Source organism: Periplaneta americana, chromosome 5 (assembly GCF_040183065.1).
Source record: "Periplaneta americana isolate PAMFEO1 chromosome 5, P.americana_PAMFEO1_priV1, whole genome shotgun sequence".
NCBI classification, from domain to species: domain Eukaryota; kingdom Metazoa; phylum Arthropoda; class Insecta; order Blattodea; family Blattidae; genus Periplaneta; species Periplaneta americana.
In genome coordinates, this window is record NC_091121.1 from 85,734,739 (window position 1) to 85,754,031 (window position 19,293).

The 19,293-nt window shown below is 34.3% G+C and overlaps 1 protein-coding gene and 1 non-coding gene across 4 annotated transcripts in view; one reads left to right on the forward strand and one right to left on the reverse strand.

The window, feature by feature from the left end:
* The window catches only part of Rich (Guanine nucleotide exchange factor subunit Rich), a 61,102-nt gene that overhangs the window by 22,516 nt on the left and 19,293 nt on the right, over positions 1–19,293 (reverse strand). For all 3 annotated transcript variants that reach the window (XM_069826135.1, XM_069826134.1, XM_069826133.1), the window contains exons 9-13: positions 15,294–15,533; positions 13,132–13,498; positions 10,180–10,403; positions 8,673–8,907; positions 6,401–6,510 (exon numbers count right to left, since the gene is read on the reverse strand). In XM_069826135.1, the coding sequence (XP_069682236.1) occupies positions 6,401–6,510; positions 8,673–8,907; positions 10,180–10,403; positions 13,132–13,498; positions 15,294–15,533 (1,176 nt within the window). The remainder of the gene's footprint in view (positions 1–6,400; positions 6,511–8,672; positions 8,908–10,179; positions 10,404–13,131; positions 13,499–15,293; positions 15,534–19,293) is intronic.
* TRNAH-AUG (transfer RNA histidin (anticodon AUG)) lies at positions 9,454–9,525 on the forward strand. The gene has a single exon. It is a non-coding gene; the product is annotated as a tRNA-His (tRNA).

A 19,293-nucleotide genomic window follows, 5' to 3' on the forward strand; every position in this document is an offset into this window, starting at 1 on the left:
TTAAAGAAAATGTACGTTGTTCAAATGGAAATCCGGTGTTGCTGATCATGGATAATCATGAGTCCCACCTGAGTGTAGAAGGCCTAGATTATTGCAAGGGAAATGGCATTACCATCTTGACCCTCCCACCACACACATCCAATAAGCTCCAGCCCCTGGACCGCTGCGTGTTTGGTCCTTTCAAGAAATTCTTCAACGAAGCAGTTAACGTCTGGCACCTTAGTCATCCAAATGAAAGTGTGACAATCTTTGAATTACCACGAATGAGTGCAACTGCATGGGACAGAGCAGCAATCCCAGAAAACATTAAATCGGGATTTAAATCTTGTGGAATTTCTCCATTTGACCAAAATATATTCTCCGATGAACATTTCTTGCCGTCTGTAGTATCAGATCACCCACCTCCAGTGCTTTTGAACCATCAAAGTTCTCCAGGATCAATTGCAGAAGAACAAGCAGGATCTAAAGTAGAAGATGCTGTAATTACTTCAGTTGTCAGCTCTAGAACATTAGAAACTCCAACATCTTCGACAACCGAAAATGCATATGTCAGTCCTGAAGAAGTAAGGCCCTTTCCAAAAGCACCAACTCGCAAATTGTCCTGTCGTGGGGGGAAAAAAGGGGTCGTTGTATGATAGCAACAGATTCTCCAGAAAAAAATGAGATCGCAGAACGGAAGTGTAAAAACTCAAAGGGAAAACAGGCAGAGAAGAGGAGAGTTCGTCAGAGGTCTTCATCATCTTTAGAGGAAGTTGGTGAGAATACCTCTGACTGAGATCAAGACTCACATGAAAATGAAGCTGAACCCATTTACTCCCTACATTCTGGCGATTTTGTAATTGTCAGAGTTAGTGCCAAAACAATTCAAGAAATTATGTAGCCCAAATTGTTAATCGAGACGTGGATGGATATGATGTGAAATTTTTCAAACATCAGATCACTTCTAATCGGTTCATTGAAACTGATGAGCCAGTATCATTTGTGTCATACGAGGAGACTGTGCTGAAGTTGCCTGAACCTATCAAAGACAACAAAAAGTGTTTTGAAAATATGACTATTTTGACTTTGATTTCATGCCATTTTGTATCCAATAATGTATTGTATTGATTGTACATATGTGAATTTAGTTGTAGTTTGTTAGTATTATTGTATTTGAAATTTAGAGACCATGTATAATCACTTTTTTATGTACACAAAATATTTTGATTTCTGTCCAATGTATCCCCATGCCTGGGGATACTCTGGACAAAGTGTATTTCTTAAAATATATTCAAATGATGATTTCAGTTTTACTGATATGAAAATGATTTAAATATTTAATGACAGCCAGATGTCCAACAAATGAAAACCAGGTGGAAAGAATCTTTTTAATTAATAAACTTAGTGCACAAAAATTTAATAAGATAAACTGTCCAATATATCCCCTCGCTCCTACAAACTTTGAAAAAATTAGCTATGTTAATAATAAAATACGTTATGAATACAACATTTTTAAAATGAAAATTAAGATATATTTATTGCTGTTTGCTATAGGAGGGATGGTGTTGTTTCTTTGTCAGTACATGTGTGATATCTGGTTCAATGTTTGAAACATGCATACACACATCTGGGTTGACATCCAACCAATTCTGATGTTTGTTTTTCATGTAAGGCTAGTGAAAGTCTTTTCGGACAGATATATGTTGTGCAGAAGGGAAGTTATAGCCTCACAGATTTTTCTGCCAGTTGTGAGTATATAATGTATTTCTCATGCACAACCAAGTCAGAAAGGTTATTCTGCTTGAAGTCAAGTTTCATGGAATGACAGTTAAGGTTTTTATATTCTGAATTTCTTGATAATGAAATGAATCCCTGTTAATGCATGCATACTACACTCACCTCACCAATATTTGTAACATGAACACTAACCAGGGAACCAAAACTAATCAAACAACAAATTCCTTCGTATTATAATGGCAGGGATTTGATTAATTTATTGCCATTACATGAATGAGAAATATTAACAGTTTACTGCAATTAAAGATTAAATTGGGATTCCATCATACTTTACAAATGGTATCATACTGCACTCACTGTTTGTCATTTAAATTCAAACATGGTGCTTGCAAAAAAATGGAAAACGTGTATTCAACAGAAGGTTTCAACAGGTGGAAAAAGCACTAGATTGATTTCATAGTCACACAAAAAATCTGAATCCCAAAAAGAAATTGTTTCAAGTTATCTTGAGTTAAGTTAACCCACCAATATGCAACTTAGTTCTACTAAATAACATGAACAAAGACAAGCTAAAAAAAAAATTCTCTTGAAAGTATTTAGTTCTGTTCGATTTTTAGGTTGACAAGGTTTGGTTTAAGAAGCAAAGAGTCGCACAATAGTAATTTATAGTGCTTATTAAAATTACAATCAGAGAACTTCCTGATCTGACAGATTGGACGAACAAACAAGGGACATTTAGTTCTGGAACAATTCAGAATGAAATGCTGAATATGATGGCAAACAGTTAACACGTACGAGTATTTGCAGCAATATACATGGACAAGATTCTCCAATTCTTTTCTATATCTGTGGAAATATCCGTAATATATGTGGTGTTGAGTAATTAAATATGTGCATTTGTTGGATGGACGACGATAATGAACCACATGAGAGTTTTCTTGGACTACACACTCCAACAGACACATGAGGGGAAGCTATAGCATCCATAATAAACTGATGTATTAACAAGAATAAATCTACTTGTTCATATACTTTGGGGACAGGCATGATAATGCTCCCAATATGAGCAGCAACTATAAAGGAGTCAAATCAGTACTTAAAATCGAGCAACCATTATTTTTGCAATATGGTGCTTAGAGTTTTAAGAATTGCAATGCAAAGGGAGCATGAGTTAGGTGTGTCATTAAGTCATTCAAATAAAAATACGAGGAAAATTTATCCACATTGCTCAATCCAAATATAGAGGTCCAACAAGGACTACTTCTGGCTAACAAGATAGTTAAATAGGGGTGACCAAATTTGAGAAGTTCTGAGTGAGTAAGAAAATGCAGTGGAAACTCTAAAATAAATTTCTGATACTGAAAAACAACTTGTAAGTTCTTCTGGCTTATTAACCCTATTCGAATCTGGCACAACTCTTTTGAGTCAAAAAATAATCGACATACTGGAGCTTCTGAAGTAATTCCAAGGTCGTCAACAAAATATATAAGGTTTGATGAAGGATACTGAAATTAGTTCAGAAAATATTAAAAAATAAAGCAATGAAGAACGTTTCAATAAAACCCTGAAGAAAAAGTATGAAAAAGTGGTTCAATATAATTTAAATTCAATTTCATTCCCATGGATGAAAAAAGTTCCAAGGAGGTACACAGGTCCTGCAGAGGCATCAGTTACTGATAACGTCAATGCCTATTACAGAAAGATTACTATGGCAAAGTTTGGTCAAGGAGATCTATGTTGTCTTCAGCAACTGAAAAATGCACTGATTTCAGATGGAGAAACACAAAAGCAGTTTGATATATTATGATGTCATTCAGAAAAAGATGTAGCATCCCTTGCTATTGAAGTGAAGATGTTTGTGCAGAGGAGTAATGTGTCTTATGTCAGTGATATTTTCAATGCATTTAGACAAATTATGCCAGAAGTTCAGGCACTGTTTAAAAACGTTGAAAACTTACTGCGTATTTGGACTGTGGTCCCTACTTCATCATGTGAAGCTGAATGTAGTTTCAGCTCTCTCCGACATCTCAAAACATACCTAAGAAACAGCATGACACAAAAGAGAATGTATCATGTTATGATTTGTCACAATATACATCAGGATTTACCAGTTCTCTTCGACCTAGGCAAGTTAGCTGATAGAATTATTGCAGCCTGTGACTGTCGTAAAATTTTTTGGTCGAACATAAAACAATAGCTAACCAGATAGGCATAGTTTACTATCTCGTAATTTACGTAAATATAATTTTACAATTTCACCCGAGTATCAATAACTACAAGACAGATTCACTTTATCCACGTACGTATTTTGTCCAATTTAATAAAATCAAGGTTTTAAGTAAATCATATGTACAATGTAGCCTAGTCTAAACCATGATGTATTTACAGACTTCTGTGAACATCACCCCCTCCCATCCTAATTTTAACATGCCAGAGACGTTGGTGGCTACATTCATATATAAAACTTGATAGGTACTGCAACTTTTTTTTATAAGTCTGTTAGCGAAAATAAAGGATGAAATTCTCTATTTATTACTTCTAGGAATTGGTACCTTCTGCCCTATATTACAGTACCTCAAAGAACCAATATTTAAGAAAATATTTCCTATGTTGGCACCAAAGAAAAGGAATTTTTAATCATGACTTAAAAATACTTAAAAAAAAAACATTCTACTTGACAGAATATTTTGAGTATGTGAATTGAACTGTTAAACAGCTATATAAACTCTGCAACTTTCAGTACTAAATCTTACTGAAGGTATTTTTCTCAATGTTCATACATACTCATGTCCCTTGTGATATTCTACAAAGTACAGACATCATGTACTATTAAAAAAAAAGTATAAGCTAGTCATCAAAGATGTCCATCTGAAAGATTTTTAGAAAATCTGGAGCAGTATTTTCTTTATTTTTAATTTATATAATAGAAAATTTACACATCTAACAGCATCAGCATGTGAACCGAATGTGCAGTCCCTAAGGCAATTTTGAACTACTGACCAAATGGGAGAATATCAGTGGCATTCTCCGTGAAGAGATGGATGGAAAATTTATTGTAGACCATAACAGTTCTTACAGGACTATAACATGACAGGTTGATGATGATGATCATCATGATCATGTTGATATTGGTAATGGTGACTATGATGATGACAGAAAATCTGAAATTACATATGTGGCTCACTTTACATTCTCATTGGACAGCATGGGTCTATAGGCCTGTTTTATTACATAGTTAGAAGGCATTTATTGTATATTGAAAATGAGTTATATTTTATTTTTCTCATATACAGTAGTGTAAAATTTATAGTGTGAATGAGAGATAAAGTATATGCAGTGGTTTCCACTTACGAAGATTGCCATACGCTAATATTTGGTAATTGTGTTATCATGATTTTCGGATATTCAGTGATTGACATGTGATGGCAAGAATTTACTTCTGATAGTGTGATTCCATTATTACACCTAAATTTTATTTTAACTCATCTTGACTCTTGATTCAGCCCCTTGGATCATGTGGTCTAGAAGCTTCCTAATTGGATCAAACCAACTCCGTTATTCCCTTGGTCATTAATTGTCTGTGTGATACTAGACCGAGGAATTTTGGTGGTCATTTTTCTAAAATGGATAGTGGGATTGAATAATGCAAAATAAATTTGTAGCATGTTATTCAAATGGAAGAGGATGCTGCAATATTGACTTTAAGGCATCAAATGGTTGGATTGTTCAATTCAGAAAATGATGTAAACAAAGTTTTAACATCATTAGTAGGGAGACAAAAGGTGTTTAATGAATAATTTGAAGAGAAAAATTGTTCCGGAGCCGGTATCGAACCCGGGACTTTTGGCTGAGCGCACCAACACTCTACTGACCCAAGAACTCTACCGGATTCTTTTTATATCCACATACCTCAAGTGGGTTGACAAGATGTCAAAAGACCCAGCATTGAATGCACACTCTTTCTGTGTGACTTTAATGTGATTTTCTGTTAATGGACAGTGATGTGTATTATAAACAAATCTGACGTTTCAGAATTAGCTCTCTGTAAAGCAGAATAATTTCAAGAGGAAAAATTGTTCTGGGGCTGGTATCGAACCTGGGACCTTTGGCTGAGCGTACCAGTGCTCTACCGACTGAGCTACCCAGGAACTCTACCCTTTTATATCCACATACCTCAAGTGGGTTGACACATCAAAGATCCAGCACTGAGTGCACACTTTTTCTGTGTGACTTAAACCCACTTGAGGTATGGGAATATAAAAGAGAATAATTCAGTCGGGGTCTAGTAGAGTTCCTGGGTAGTTCAGTCAGTAGCTCAGCCAAAGGTTCCGGGTTCGATACCCAGTCCCGGAATAATTTTCCCTTGAAATTATTCAAGTCAGCTTTACAGGGAGCTATTCCTGAAAAGTCCGATTTGTGAAAGATGTTTATGTCCACTGATAGTTCTGTTATTTTGTAGTTATCATTTGAGATATTGGTATTCCCAAATTATCAATACACACTTGATTCAATTTTGACAGTGATTATGTTGCAATTTCGTTACAATTTTTAGTTTACCCTTTTAAGACGTTTTCCCTTGTAAGAAGTTTACATGTGCCAGTCCCTTGGAAAGATATTATGTGGGCACCACTGTACTATGCTTCCACCAATTTGTAGACTATTAGTAAAATATGAAACTACTTACTGTTCGCTCCAACACACAAAATGGCAGAGAGAATGGTGAGTTTGTGTCTGAAGTGTAGAGCATTGTGTCGTTTTCAGCACCCAACAAAATGGCATCCTCGAACAAAATAGCTGCAACAAATAAATGAATACATCTCCTTAAAATGGCGATTTTCTCTTTACGAAAGACAAACAGAAAACAACCTTTCTTTTATGCCATGGAAATGGATCCCCTTATATTGTAATATACATGAAAATAAAATTGCAAATTCCCTTGTAAAAAGATGTACAACAATAAGAAACAAAGCCAGACATTTTATTTTCATTTCATAAAACAAATTATCCACAACAAATATTTCATTTAATCAAAAAGAGAGAGAGAGAGAGAGAGAGAGAGAGAGAGAGACAGACAGACAGACAGACAGACAGACAGACAGACAGGACAAAATTAAAGACAAGTCATTGGGGAAGGGGAGAGAACAAAATTAAAGGCAAATCATGGGAAATAATATTAAGAAATCCTGAAAAAATTGCACAAGATTAAATATCCACAGCACATATGAAATCATGGTGGTGTCACAGGTCATAAGGAAACAATAATAGAGAACATATTATGCAGACTACAAAGTGGTTGAATCCAGACATCCAGGCAGACATCAAACAGATTGATGGTACACCATTCCCAGTGAATAAGTCTTCATCTGTACATTTGATGAAAACGCATCAGACATAAAATACTGGCCACAAGCATACAGCTGCACAAACCAAGCACAAAAAACTCTATGCATAAGCAAAGTCTGCAGAAGCTGTTTTTCTACAATTTATTTACCTAGTAATATGAAAATAAGAGATATAGTAATTATTGTTGGCATTCTACTACAAAGATTCAATACTAGATAAAACCTGTATACATATTACAATAACTGAGAAAAGAAATGAATTTGGCTGTACTCCCCCCTCCCTCTCTCACTCAAAGGTACACCAAATGGAATACAGTAAAATCCCTCGTATCTGGAACCCAAATAACTGGCAATACCAAAACAACAGCACTTTTGGCTAAGCCAAAAAAAAAATTGTCATTCATATGAAAGAAAAGAGTCGGATGAAGATGTGAGTGGTTTTCGTGGATCACACATGCCGCATATTGTGTTTACTCTTTACATTGTTCACACGCGAAAACATAGACAGAAAACCCAGTTATGTCCCTGGAGTAGATCGGGTAGCATCGATAAGCTGTCACTTGGGCTTTGCAAACAATGTGCAGAGACAATATCTTTAAATTTACCACTTGAACTTGTCTGTTTTGAAGGGATGTTGGATGAGTCTAAATAGGAAAGTGTGAAATTCTCTGTTATGCTGTAGCACGTAAAAGTTTCATTTGAGTAATAGATAGTATATATAAACAAGCAGACATTAGAGATATGTTAAAGAGATTCAAATCATCGAGCACTACTTCATCATCTTCATAGTTGTGACGTTGGCTACACTGTTCTTCACGTCACATGGCTGCTATTTAAAATTGTCATAAGGTTACGAAAACTTTTAGTATCTTTCATCCTATTATGTATTTACTGTAATTATGAACTGATGAAGGTACATTACCATATTCAGGACTAAAAATAGATATTGTACATATTTCAAAACTTTATTTTTAAAATCTATACGAAAATTATTAAATTTCAACATGGAATAAATGTTTGTGCAGTACAGTATGTCTTTACATAACCTATAACGTATTTTTCAATTATCCGGCAAAATCAGTTAACCGGCACTGGCTTTATCCCACAGTTGCCAGATATGAGGAATTCTACTGTATGAAGAAGAATGTACTTGCACTAGCTCAATTCAGAACTGAGCTTATTCTGAACTTAAAAAATAGAAAAATCGTACGGATAGAATGAGTCAAAGCAGGATCCCTCATGTAATAGTGAAATACATACCAAATGGAAAAAGAATAAATCACTCAGATGTCAATATAACTTTAAGTAAAGCTGTAACAGATCTTATGGCCTAAGAGTTGGTAGGAAAGATGACGAAGAAAGAAAAACTGTGATATTAGAAACAGTGCATTTACTGCCTCTCCTGCCCCATTCCTGCATTTTATACTAGTCTCTTCTAAAGTGTGTTTGATAATATTTCGAAATTTTGAGATATATTAATAATAGTTAAAAAAAAATAGAAAACAATAATTCAAAATACATCAGTGTGCAATTTTCTAAGCATTCTTAAATTCTCATGCAATTATTGATAACTATAATAATGTATAATACACTGCAAAATATGAATCATATTACCCAATGGATAGATCCTGAGGTGGAAAGGCAGCATAATTCTCTTGGACATGAAGGAATGGGATTTGTCTCCATCCCGGGGGAATAATGGTAACCACACCATCATGCCATGAGCACCACAGAACAACCACAATGCTTCTGTCAGGTGAGGTTTCTCTCTCCGAGACTTTCGGGGCACCCACACATTCTCCACTCTGGAGGCTAGAACTGTGGGTGGAGCACAGGTGTATGACTGGAACTGTAGGACGAAAACAGATATTACTTTCTAAATTAAATGTTCTTAAACCGTAGAGAGAGGAATATACGGAGTGAACAGTAAGTAGTATCATTAATTTCAACAAGTTATTCTTTGAGATATTTCAAACAAAAGAATTTAATACAATTTTGCTCGTTTCTCCTTCCTTTTCGAGATAAAAATTATGATGAAAGATGAGTGCAACAGAGAAAAATTCTTTCCGGCACCAGGATTTGAACCCAGGTTTTCAGCTCTACGTGCTGACACTCTATCCACTAAGTCACACTGGATTCCGATCCCGATGTCGGATCGAATCCTCTCAGTTTTAAGTTCCATCTCTTGGGTTCCCTCTAGTGGCCTACCTACACGGCGCTTATTCCATCAGATCCCGGCCACTTAGTCACTCATAACGAGTGCACCTCTGCACATGTGTGGACACTGTCCCACTGTCATAGATCTATGCCGCAGTGCATGAGGGTAGGCCACTAGAGGGAACCCAAGAGGTGGAACTTAAAACTGAGAGGATTCGATCCGACATCGGGATGGAAATCCGGTGTGGCTTAGTGGATAGAGCATCAGCACATGGAGCTGAAAATCCGGGTTCAAATCCCGGTGCCGGAGAGAATTTTTCTCCGTTCCACTAATCTTTCATCATATGATGACACAGAATATCTGCAAGGAAAATATCATATGTACTTCGGTACATCATAATAATATATGAGATAAAAATTGTTTTGTATGAAACATTTCATAGCGTGTTTTGGGGAAATCATTGATTTAATTCCCAATATACTTGGTCAATTTAAGAGATCAGTGTATTGTAATAATAAAAAATTATTCAAAGAATTTTAATTTTGTCCTTTAAATATACAGAAATTTGATCTGGACAAATGTAACTTTTCATTCTTAAAAGGAAATTTGATCCAGACAAATGTAACTTTGCATTCTGAAAAGGAATTTTACAATGTTAGATTTGTGCTGATCAAATTTCTGCACATTTAACAGACAAAACTAAAATTCTTATAATCATTTATTATCATAATACACTGCTCTCTTAAATCGACTGAGCATATTGGAAATTAAATCAATAATTTTTCCAAAACATGCTATGAAATGTTTCATATGAAACAATTTTTATCTCGAAAAGGAAACAAAAACGAGAAAAATTGTATAAAACTTTTTTTGTTTGAAATATCTCAAACAATAATTCCCTGCAATTAATGACATTACTTATAGTTCACCCTGTATATTTGGTTGGGTGAGAATATTACATACCAGGTTTCCATCATTGTTGTCATCCCCTTGCCTATGATTCTGTTCACGCTGAACCATAAGCAGTCTCCCACTCACATTGAGCATCACACTCTCCACCTCCTTTGTTGCATGACGACCTGTTTCTGTACGAAGTGTTGTCAATGTGACTGACACAACACATGCAGGATGCACACATAACGCACTGATGTCCACACTTTGTAGGAGTCCCACCTCCACGCCACCCACTGTAAATAGAAGACAGCTCCTTAAGATATTATTCTTGCATTGGTGTGATAGTTTTGAAATGTCTGGATGACGACGATGAAACTCATCTACAGCTTCCCCTGTTGTCCCCACAGAACAGTAGATACTAGCTCCACTTGCTGTTCAGGAGTCAACATGATCTCTTTCTTCTTCGACTTTCAATCAAACTTCCAAATAGTAGAATGCATTCCATTCAGCAAGTGACTTGTGTCATACAATATGATTGTAGTGTTTAGTTATCTTGTAATAAACATATAAATTAGCTTTAAAGCATAGGTTTTAAACTGTGATACTAGAGTTGATACTTTGTGCAGTTCAATATGGACTCTCATAAATATAAAGGTAATGTTATTGAATCTCTTAAATCCGACATTTCTAAATTATAAAATATTTGGAACTTTCAAAATTTTGTGCAAACTATCCTGCAACTCTAACAATAAAGACATATCCTATAAAACATACAAATCATAGAATCACATCTCACATGGTTTATATAGGCACAAACAATTTTCAACAAAGAGATAATTTTCGTTAATCAGAATTTAATTTCTTTTCATAAATTTAATCAGAGTAGCCAAATTCGAAAATAAAATTCCAAATCTGTTATCATCGAAGACATTAATCTTTGCTAAATTATGAGATATATTAGTACCACACATTTTTAATGGCATAACAATGCTTGAATTAATATTCGAAAATGTATGCCATTACAAATTACAAAATAATAATTTGTTGCAGACTGAAAAACAGATTTACTACAAAAACCTTATGCTTCAGCAAGTAATCCCATCAAAATATGAAATAAAACAGCAAAATAAAAAAAAAAATAAAATAAATTAGTATAAATAACAAAATAATTCGTAATGATGAAATTTCATTACACTTTCAATAAGGGAACATAATAGCCTGATGAGAAAAACCTCGTTTCAATTAAACATTTCACTATAAAGTAGAAGACGTGTTGTAGCAGAACTTCATAGAAAAGGAAAATAATAAATGCAAATTTCATGTAGTGCATTTGCAGCACATACAATGAATGACTCAGCCCCTAACCAAAAAATACCAGTCACTTCTTGAGTTCACCTTTGTTGATCTCTAGTCATCATGGATGAGTTCTATCCTAGATCATATATGTAACAGATAACTCATCCCTATGTTAAAATCGGCAGCACTTTGAAGAGAACAACTGCCAGGATTGCCACCCGTCCGCCATAAACGAACACAAGATGGCAGTACAGTCACTAATGCAATTCAAATGGGAATTATGCCATGACTCCTTATGTAACAATTAGATGGCAGCATAGTAAACCTGACAAAAGTTGTTACAGTCAAAGCCTATAAGGCCGAGCTATCTGGGTATATGATCTAGGGTTCTATTTTTCAAATCCTTTCACTTTAAATAATTTTTTTACACAGCACTATTAGCAGAAATCATGATTAGCACAAACATTGCAATAAGCTAGACAAAATAAATTAAACAACCATACTGTATTGTGTGTGTGCATGTGTACATATGTGTATAATATACATATGCAATCCGAAATTTATATTAATTTAAATTTCGTATATCATTTGGATATAAGAAGTTGTTTTATTCCACTCTACAATCATATACTATTTTTTTGTGTAATTGGACAACACAATTGAGCCTTTCTATAACACGACTTTCCTTGGGTAAATCTGTGCTTCAGTGGCTGGTCATGATAATATCTTTGAAAAATATTGGAGTGCAAGAGGTCAAATGACTTTATTGTCAAACGCCTGGCATTAGAAAACAACAACAACTTTCCTTAGGTCCCACATGATAGCTGGCTGACTGAATGGTTTTCAGTGTTGTATCCTCCTGAGTCCTAAGAGTATACGAGTAGTATATTATATCATACTTCATACATGATTATTATATAAGATGTATGTGCAGAGACCCGATGTATAGTATAATTTACCTGTATTTGTGTCCTAACTGTAACCTGCAGAATTTTTTCAGCATTTTTCCTCATGTCAGTGACTTTTTTTTTTTAAGTATAGAATTATATTAAACTTCATTTTAACAAATGTTTCAGGATTCAGGAGGTTAAGATGTGTTCAACTACCTGGTCTCTGCTACTCTGGCAGTCTTTTTTTTTTAATCAAAACAACACAGTAATCGTATCAACTACTAGATTATTTAGCTCAATGGAAATGGTGATAGCAAGGTGGTATTTAACAAATAATACCCAGGATTCGCCATGTGATTACCTTGCATTCACTTTACAGTTGAGCATAAAAACTCGGAAGAAACCTAATCAGGTAATCAGTCCAAGTAGGGATTAAACCCATGCCCTTGTAGCAAAGCTCAGAATGATCAGTAGGCAAACACGCCTACTACCTGAGCTACTCTGGTAACTTTTGGCAGTATCAAATCTCATTTTTCAGATGGAGAATTTGAAAAAAAAATTCATAACCCTAGATGGAGATGATGAACAAAATTCAATTTTGACCTAAGTGAGAAATGACTGGTAGAATGTGTATGCAAAAACTCTACTTCCCTTCTAGAGAAATGCAGGTTAAGTATTTTTATCATGTTTAAAAATTCCGACGTCTTCAATCATATCTCAACCAATGAATCTTAGATCTATTGGCGAATACAGTAACCACTCATTCACTGAGGAAGACAATGCCAAGCACAGTATTTACAGGGATCTTCTGAACTAAGAACAACACATAGCTTACATGAATGGTTCTCCTTCACAGACAAACTGTAGATCGAGATCTGTCCATTGGCACAAAATGTGATAAGTCTGTCACGTAATGTGTTGAGCAGGAGGACCTGAGCCAACATGCGAGTCACTTTCACGAACATGTTATCAAGTCTTGCATCACGTGGGTAAATTCGAATCTCGTCCCTGTTCTCCACAATACTGTAACAGCCCATCACCACTTGGTCTCGCCACCACAGCAAGCCACCAGTCACTACGAAGTCCTTCTCTTGTGTCTCGTTGCCAAACAACTTCCACTTGCGAGTCACCATCGAATAGTGAGCAAGTCCAGTTCGTCCAGCAACAGCCAAGTTCTGACCCTCTGAGTCAATGGCAGTGTACTGAAACACACAAAAACAGCAAACACTGAACAAAAGGGCATCAAGATATTCGAAGAATAGTCACAAAACTCTATCACAATCATAATAAAGCCAGGTTTATATCTGCCATCAATGGAAAATTAAATCTGACAATAGTCCACACAGCAATAAGTCAATAAAACAGACAGTTGCTTTCCAATGACCAGAGATGGTCAACAAAGACCTCTCTGGCCTCTATTCATGTGGCAGAGATGAAATGCATTTCTGATGGTTTTAGAAACAATGGCAAAATTCATTATCTCCAACATGAGGATGGTAAGTAAGGTTACTATATATGGAGCTCCAAAATAAAACCTATCAAGTGCAGCTCCAACCATAACTGAGTTTAAAATGGATTCATACTCTCAGAAGGATCCTACATCACGCTAAAAACTCCAGTTGCTTTTATCTGAATTATTTCCCTTCAAATGGAGTTCGTAACCTTAAGTAGGAACCTTCCAACTAGAAGTGGGCTTCACAGGTTTTGTTTGCGAGCTTCTCATATATACAGAAGAGTCCTAATTATCCGGCCTTCCGTGTTATCCTCATCCCTTTTTTTTATATAAAATTACAGTGTACATATACACAGTACTGAACAATAAAGTTTTTTAAAGTCAATTACATACTGGTACTGTATTATGAATAAAAACTCGTTCATTATGTACATGTCAGTAATGTCTTTCTACATTATTGGATTCGACCTTCGTCCCTTTAAGATTACAGGATCAAAAACCACATAGCGCTCTTACACTCCGTATTTCGTATTACCTGGATTGCCTTCGGCTCATATAGTCCGGATAATCAGGACTCTCCTGTAATCATCTAATCAAAGGCGAAAGTTAACGGATATGTAGTAGCCGCAAGACCTACAGTCAGCAAGTTTCATTCAACATTCAATAAAAGCACTTGCTTGCTTACATACATTATTTTTTCTTGAGTTGGTGTTAAAAGATACTTGTGAATATTTTTGTGCAATATTGTATTCAGTTCAGTAGCAGTGTCAAGTTTATTAATTTAATGAAAGATAAGGGAAAACGCTATGCACTTCTACAATCGAGAAAATTAGTGTAAATGTACACATATTGTCATAAGTGCAGACACAAAACAACAATAATTTCCTCTATCATGCGCATTTCATCTTTATTCATGTGCTTTGGTATAACAGAGTTCTATTTGCTGCCACACTTAGTCAGGAGTCTTCGCATTATAAACTAGTTTTTTTTTACATGACGCAAATATGACATGTTTTACTCCTGTTCTGAAGCCATGCTAAGGATCTTTTATTTCCTTTAAAAATCCATTGCTCTCCGCTATGTCTTGAGTGCAAGGTATTGTGTCAAATGTTACAATTTTTTTTCTCCTGTAGCCAGAACGTAGATGTTTCACATCAGAATTGAAGGCTAAGAAAACCGTCTCAGCAAAATGTATTAAAATTTATTTCAATTATTTCACTAATTTAAAACAACTGGAACATGAGCACCAGAAATCCAGTTTTCATTTAAATTCATTGATACATTAAAATACCTTACAATGTCTTAAATATATTACTTTTTTTTTTTTTTTTTTTTTGGTCAGATATGTATGACAAAACTTAATATATCGTGTAAATAAGGTTTTGTATATTATATTCCAGGGTGTTTTCCATTTTTGCTTCGTAATTTACCAAAAGTACTGAACCTTAACATTTAGATTTACTTAATGTTTTATAATGAAAATTGTATTATAAGAAATATTCCCTCAGGAAACTAATATATTTCAACTCAATCAGTGTACATACTCGAATAGGCCAGTTAGTGCCAGAGTAAGCTGATGGGATTGGCACAACTGTCCACTGCTTGCTTCCAGTTAGCGTACTTGTCACCATGAGATTCCCCACATCCACGAACACGTCTTCTGAACCATACAGAGACGAAGAAAGTTGGTCCCTTGGGCGTTCATGATAAACCTTTGTTAAGTTGTCACCAAGATTTACGAACATGCGATCTTCGCCTTGCAGGTACAAATGGCTTTGGTGACTCTGGAAGCGGGAAAAAAGACATATTAAAATCATCTACTGATGAAAACGTCAGTCATTATTAAACAAAAGTGCTAGTCCCTTACCTTATTAACTGAAATTATACTTATATTCAGTCAGCAGGCAATTATGCATTATCTATACTAATAATAAATCTGTAGCCGAAATTTTTCTGGTAATTTTCGATTTTCCACAAATAATTCGTCCTAACATATATAATTAACCACCCTGAAACCGAAAATCGCTTTTTTGAAATTTTTGTTTGTATGTCTGTCTGTCTGGATGTTTGTTACCTTTTCACGCAATAATGGCTGAACCGATTTATATGAAAATTGGAATATAAATTAAGTTCGCTGTAACTTAGATTTTAGGCTATATGACATTCAAAATACGTTATTTAAAAGCGGGGTTGTAAGGAGGCCTGAATTAAATAAATCGAAAAATCTCGCTTATTATTGATTTTTGTGAAATATGTTACATAACAAAAGTTTCCTTAAAAATGATTTTCGATAAGTTTTATTCCTTGCAAAATTTTGATAGGACTGATCTTTAATAAGATAAATAAGTTTTAAAATTAAAATGTTGTTGTTGTTTTCTAATGCCAGGCGTTTGACAATAAAGTCATTTAACCTCTTGCACTCCAATATTTTTCAAAGATATTATCATGGCCAGCCACTGAAGCACAGATTTTGAGGTGTTCCGAATCCATTTCTTGGTTTGAGTTGCACAATGGACAGTTAGGGGACTGATATATTCCAATTCTATGCAGGTGTTTGGCCAAACAATCATGGCCTGTTGTCAATCTAAATGTAGCCACAGACGATTTTTGTGGTAAATCGGGAATTAACTGTGGATTTTGATGCAGAGAGTTCCATTTTTTCCCATGGGATTGTGTTATCAAATTTTGTTTGTTGAAGTCTGAGTATGTAGATTTAATAAATCTTTTCACAGAGTAATACATAGATTTAGTAACAGGTCTGTAAGTAGCAGTGCTGCCCTTCTTTGCTAAAGCATCCGCATTCTCGTTTCCCAGGATTCCACAATGGGATGGTATCCATTGGAATACAATTCTTTTATTGAGTGATATTAATTGAGAGAGCATTTTATTTATTTCTGCTGTTTGAGATGAAGGTGTGTGTTTAGAGACGATTGATAGAATAGCTGCTTTGGAGTCTGACAATATAACTGCATTCTTAAATTTATTGATGTGGCATAGAAGATTCCTGAGACTTTCACTTATTGCAATGATTTCACCATCAAAACTTGTTGTTCCATATCCAAGAGATCTATACGGCACCTTGTTCTCTGGAAATCAAGGATCCGTCGATGTATAAATGAAGGCAGTTTTGTGGAGGGTACCTAATATTAATTGTCTCTAAAGACAATTGTTTCATTATTTCAGTGTTTACTTCTGATTTCAGTATTTCTTCTGTTAAATTTAGATTATATTCTATATTTAATAGAGTTAAAGGGTTTGGTTTAATTTGTAAGTTTTCTTTTAAATTCGAGATATTGATTTTCTGTTTTAATTCTTGAACAATGGATATGAAACTTTTCTGAGTTTTCAATCTACAGAGAGGACTGTATGAATGCCAATTGTTTCCTGGTAATCTGATAAGTTTTTCATATTGAATCAGTGCTTTTTCTTCTATTGTCATTTTGATGCTGTTAATATTAGTGAGGAATCTCATAGAATCTATTGGAGTTGTTTTGATTCCACCAGTAATGAGTCTGAGAGCTTGGTTTTGAACATATTCTATGTCGTTTATGAAAGGTGAAGTAATTAGAATTTCTCCACAGTATGTCAGTATGGAAATGAGTACCATTAAAATTAAAATACAATGCCATCTAAGGCGGTATAATGAAATGAAAACAAATGACTACGTCTATAAGGGGCCTTGGACAACAACAATCGAAAGCTATGAAACATAGCCTACAGAGAATGTTTCTGTGTTTGTATGAAGTAATATCAAAAGCTAAATTAACCGATTTGTATAATTAATTATTATTTCACCATTGGAAAGTGTAGTTTCTCTAGATGGACATAATGCTATAATGTTATTACAGTAACTTCTGAGTGCTCTCTGGACCAAAATGACCAAATTTTAATTATTTAAATAAATTTAAATTAAGTAACATATTAAACGATTTATCCTTCTATCAAACACGAATGTTCCCCGGATCAAACGTCCTATTTTAATTATGTAATTACTTTATATTTATTTCTTACAGGTGCAGCGGAGCGCATGGGTACGGCTAGTCAAGAATAAATGGTGAGAGTATGCATGTTAAGCACATAATGACAAAAATGTTACAGTACTTTCCTACTATTAATCTTCAACAGCAAACAAAAAATTAAATGTGCTATTCAGTCCACTTTTGCATCACCAATCATAATTTAAATAATGGAGAATACAGAGTGGAATTCGTTGTGGTCAAACATACCAGTAGTGTTATCGGACAAATAAATTTCACTAGAGTTATTCCCGTTCCTCTACTATCATTCCAGCCTTTCTCTCCAATTTACTTTATAAATATTATATAATCAGCATACAAAAGATTGGAAAAATACTACACTAAAATCATTTATGAGATTCGTGGGTCAGACATATTTCATGGAATAAGTTACATAATGGAAATTTCTGAAATAAAAAAAATATCTCGAATCATGCAAGGCTCTTCATAAAGAAATAGTAGCTACACTACACTTAAATATTTAGTACATTCCATAAAGTGTGTTAAATAAATATGGACTATTTATTAACTATTACTCATAACTTTATAAATTTTAATTTTTACTTTTACTGTAAAATGTTGTTTTATACAATAGTTGTTGGTAATAAGTCCAGTGATTGTACTAGCATTTTGAAACAAAATAATTTACGTATACAGAATGTGAAAAAAAAAAAATATTTTTAAATTACATTACCCATTAGTGGCAAAAATGAGGTAAGTCAATTTAGTACAATATTCTCAAGAGAAATTTAGAACTTCATAGTTAAGCTACCAGCATTACATTAGTCAAATTTATAACACATATTCTTGAAGAATGTAAAGATTATTTGTAGAAAATCTTATGTTATATTATAGCCAAATCTGCATGATATATTACATTTCAAACTCCAATCCAGAAGATTTTACAAAATTGATTTGCCTGGTCCTTCTTGTATGATCTTCATATGTGAAAACTGCACTAAATCTCATGTATGAAAAAAATTTCATTCTTGTCATTGGATATCCTTTTAAATATTAATCTTTTTTTTTTTTTCAAAGGCCTTAAAACCTTATACAAACTAAGTAGATGTATTCATGTAGAGTACGTCAGCATATAGAGAATTATAAAAATGGACATTTCTCATCGGTATCTTTAATGTAGCAGTGACTAATTTCAATGACCTTCAAACCAGCTTGAGCAAGAGATTCTGCTTTTTTTCCTAGAGTTGGCACTGACATCACATCAGCTAGCAGTTGACACAGCAGAAATATAACAGACATACAATTAATACATCTAGGTACATTATGTACTCAAATAAAATAAATTGGACCAATGAAATAATAAATCCGTCATTATCTGTGATGTCTATAGAGTTCCTTTGTAATGAGAGTTGAGATGCTGACCCCCATCAACAATTAAAATATGTAATGATTTGATATCACTGAAAATGGAAAAACAAAACTCCTATAAGATGTAAAACCGTACATCTATATATTGTACACAAATATTAAACGAATTTGATACATAATTTTATAATGTATTATATTA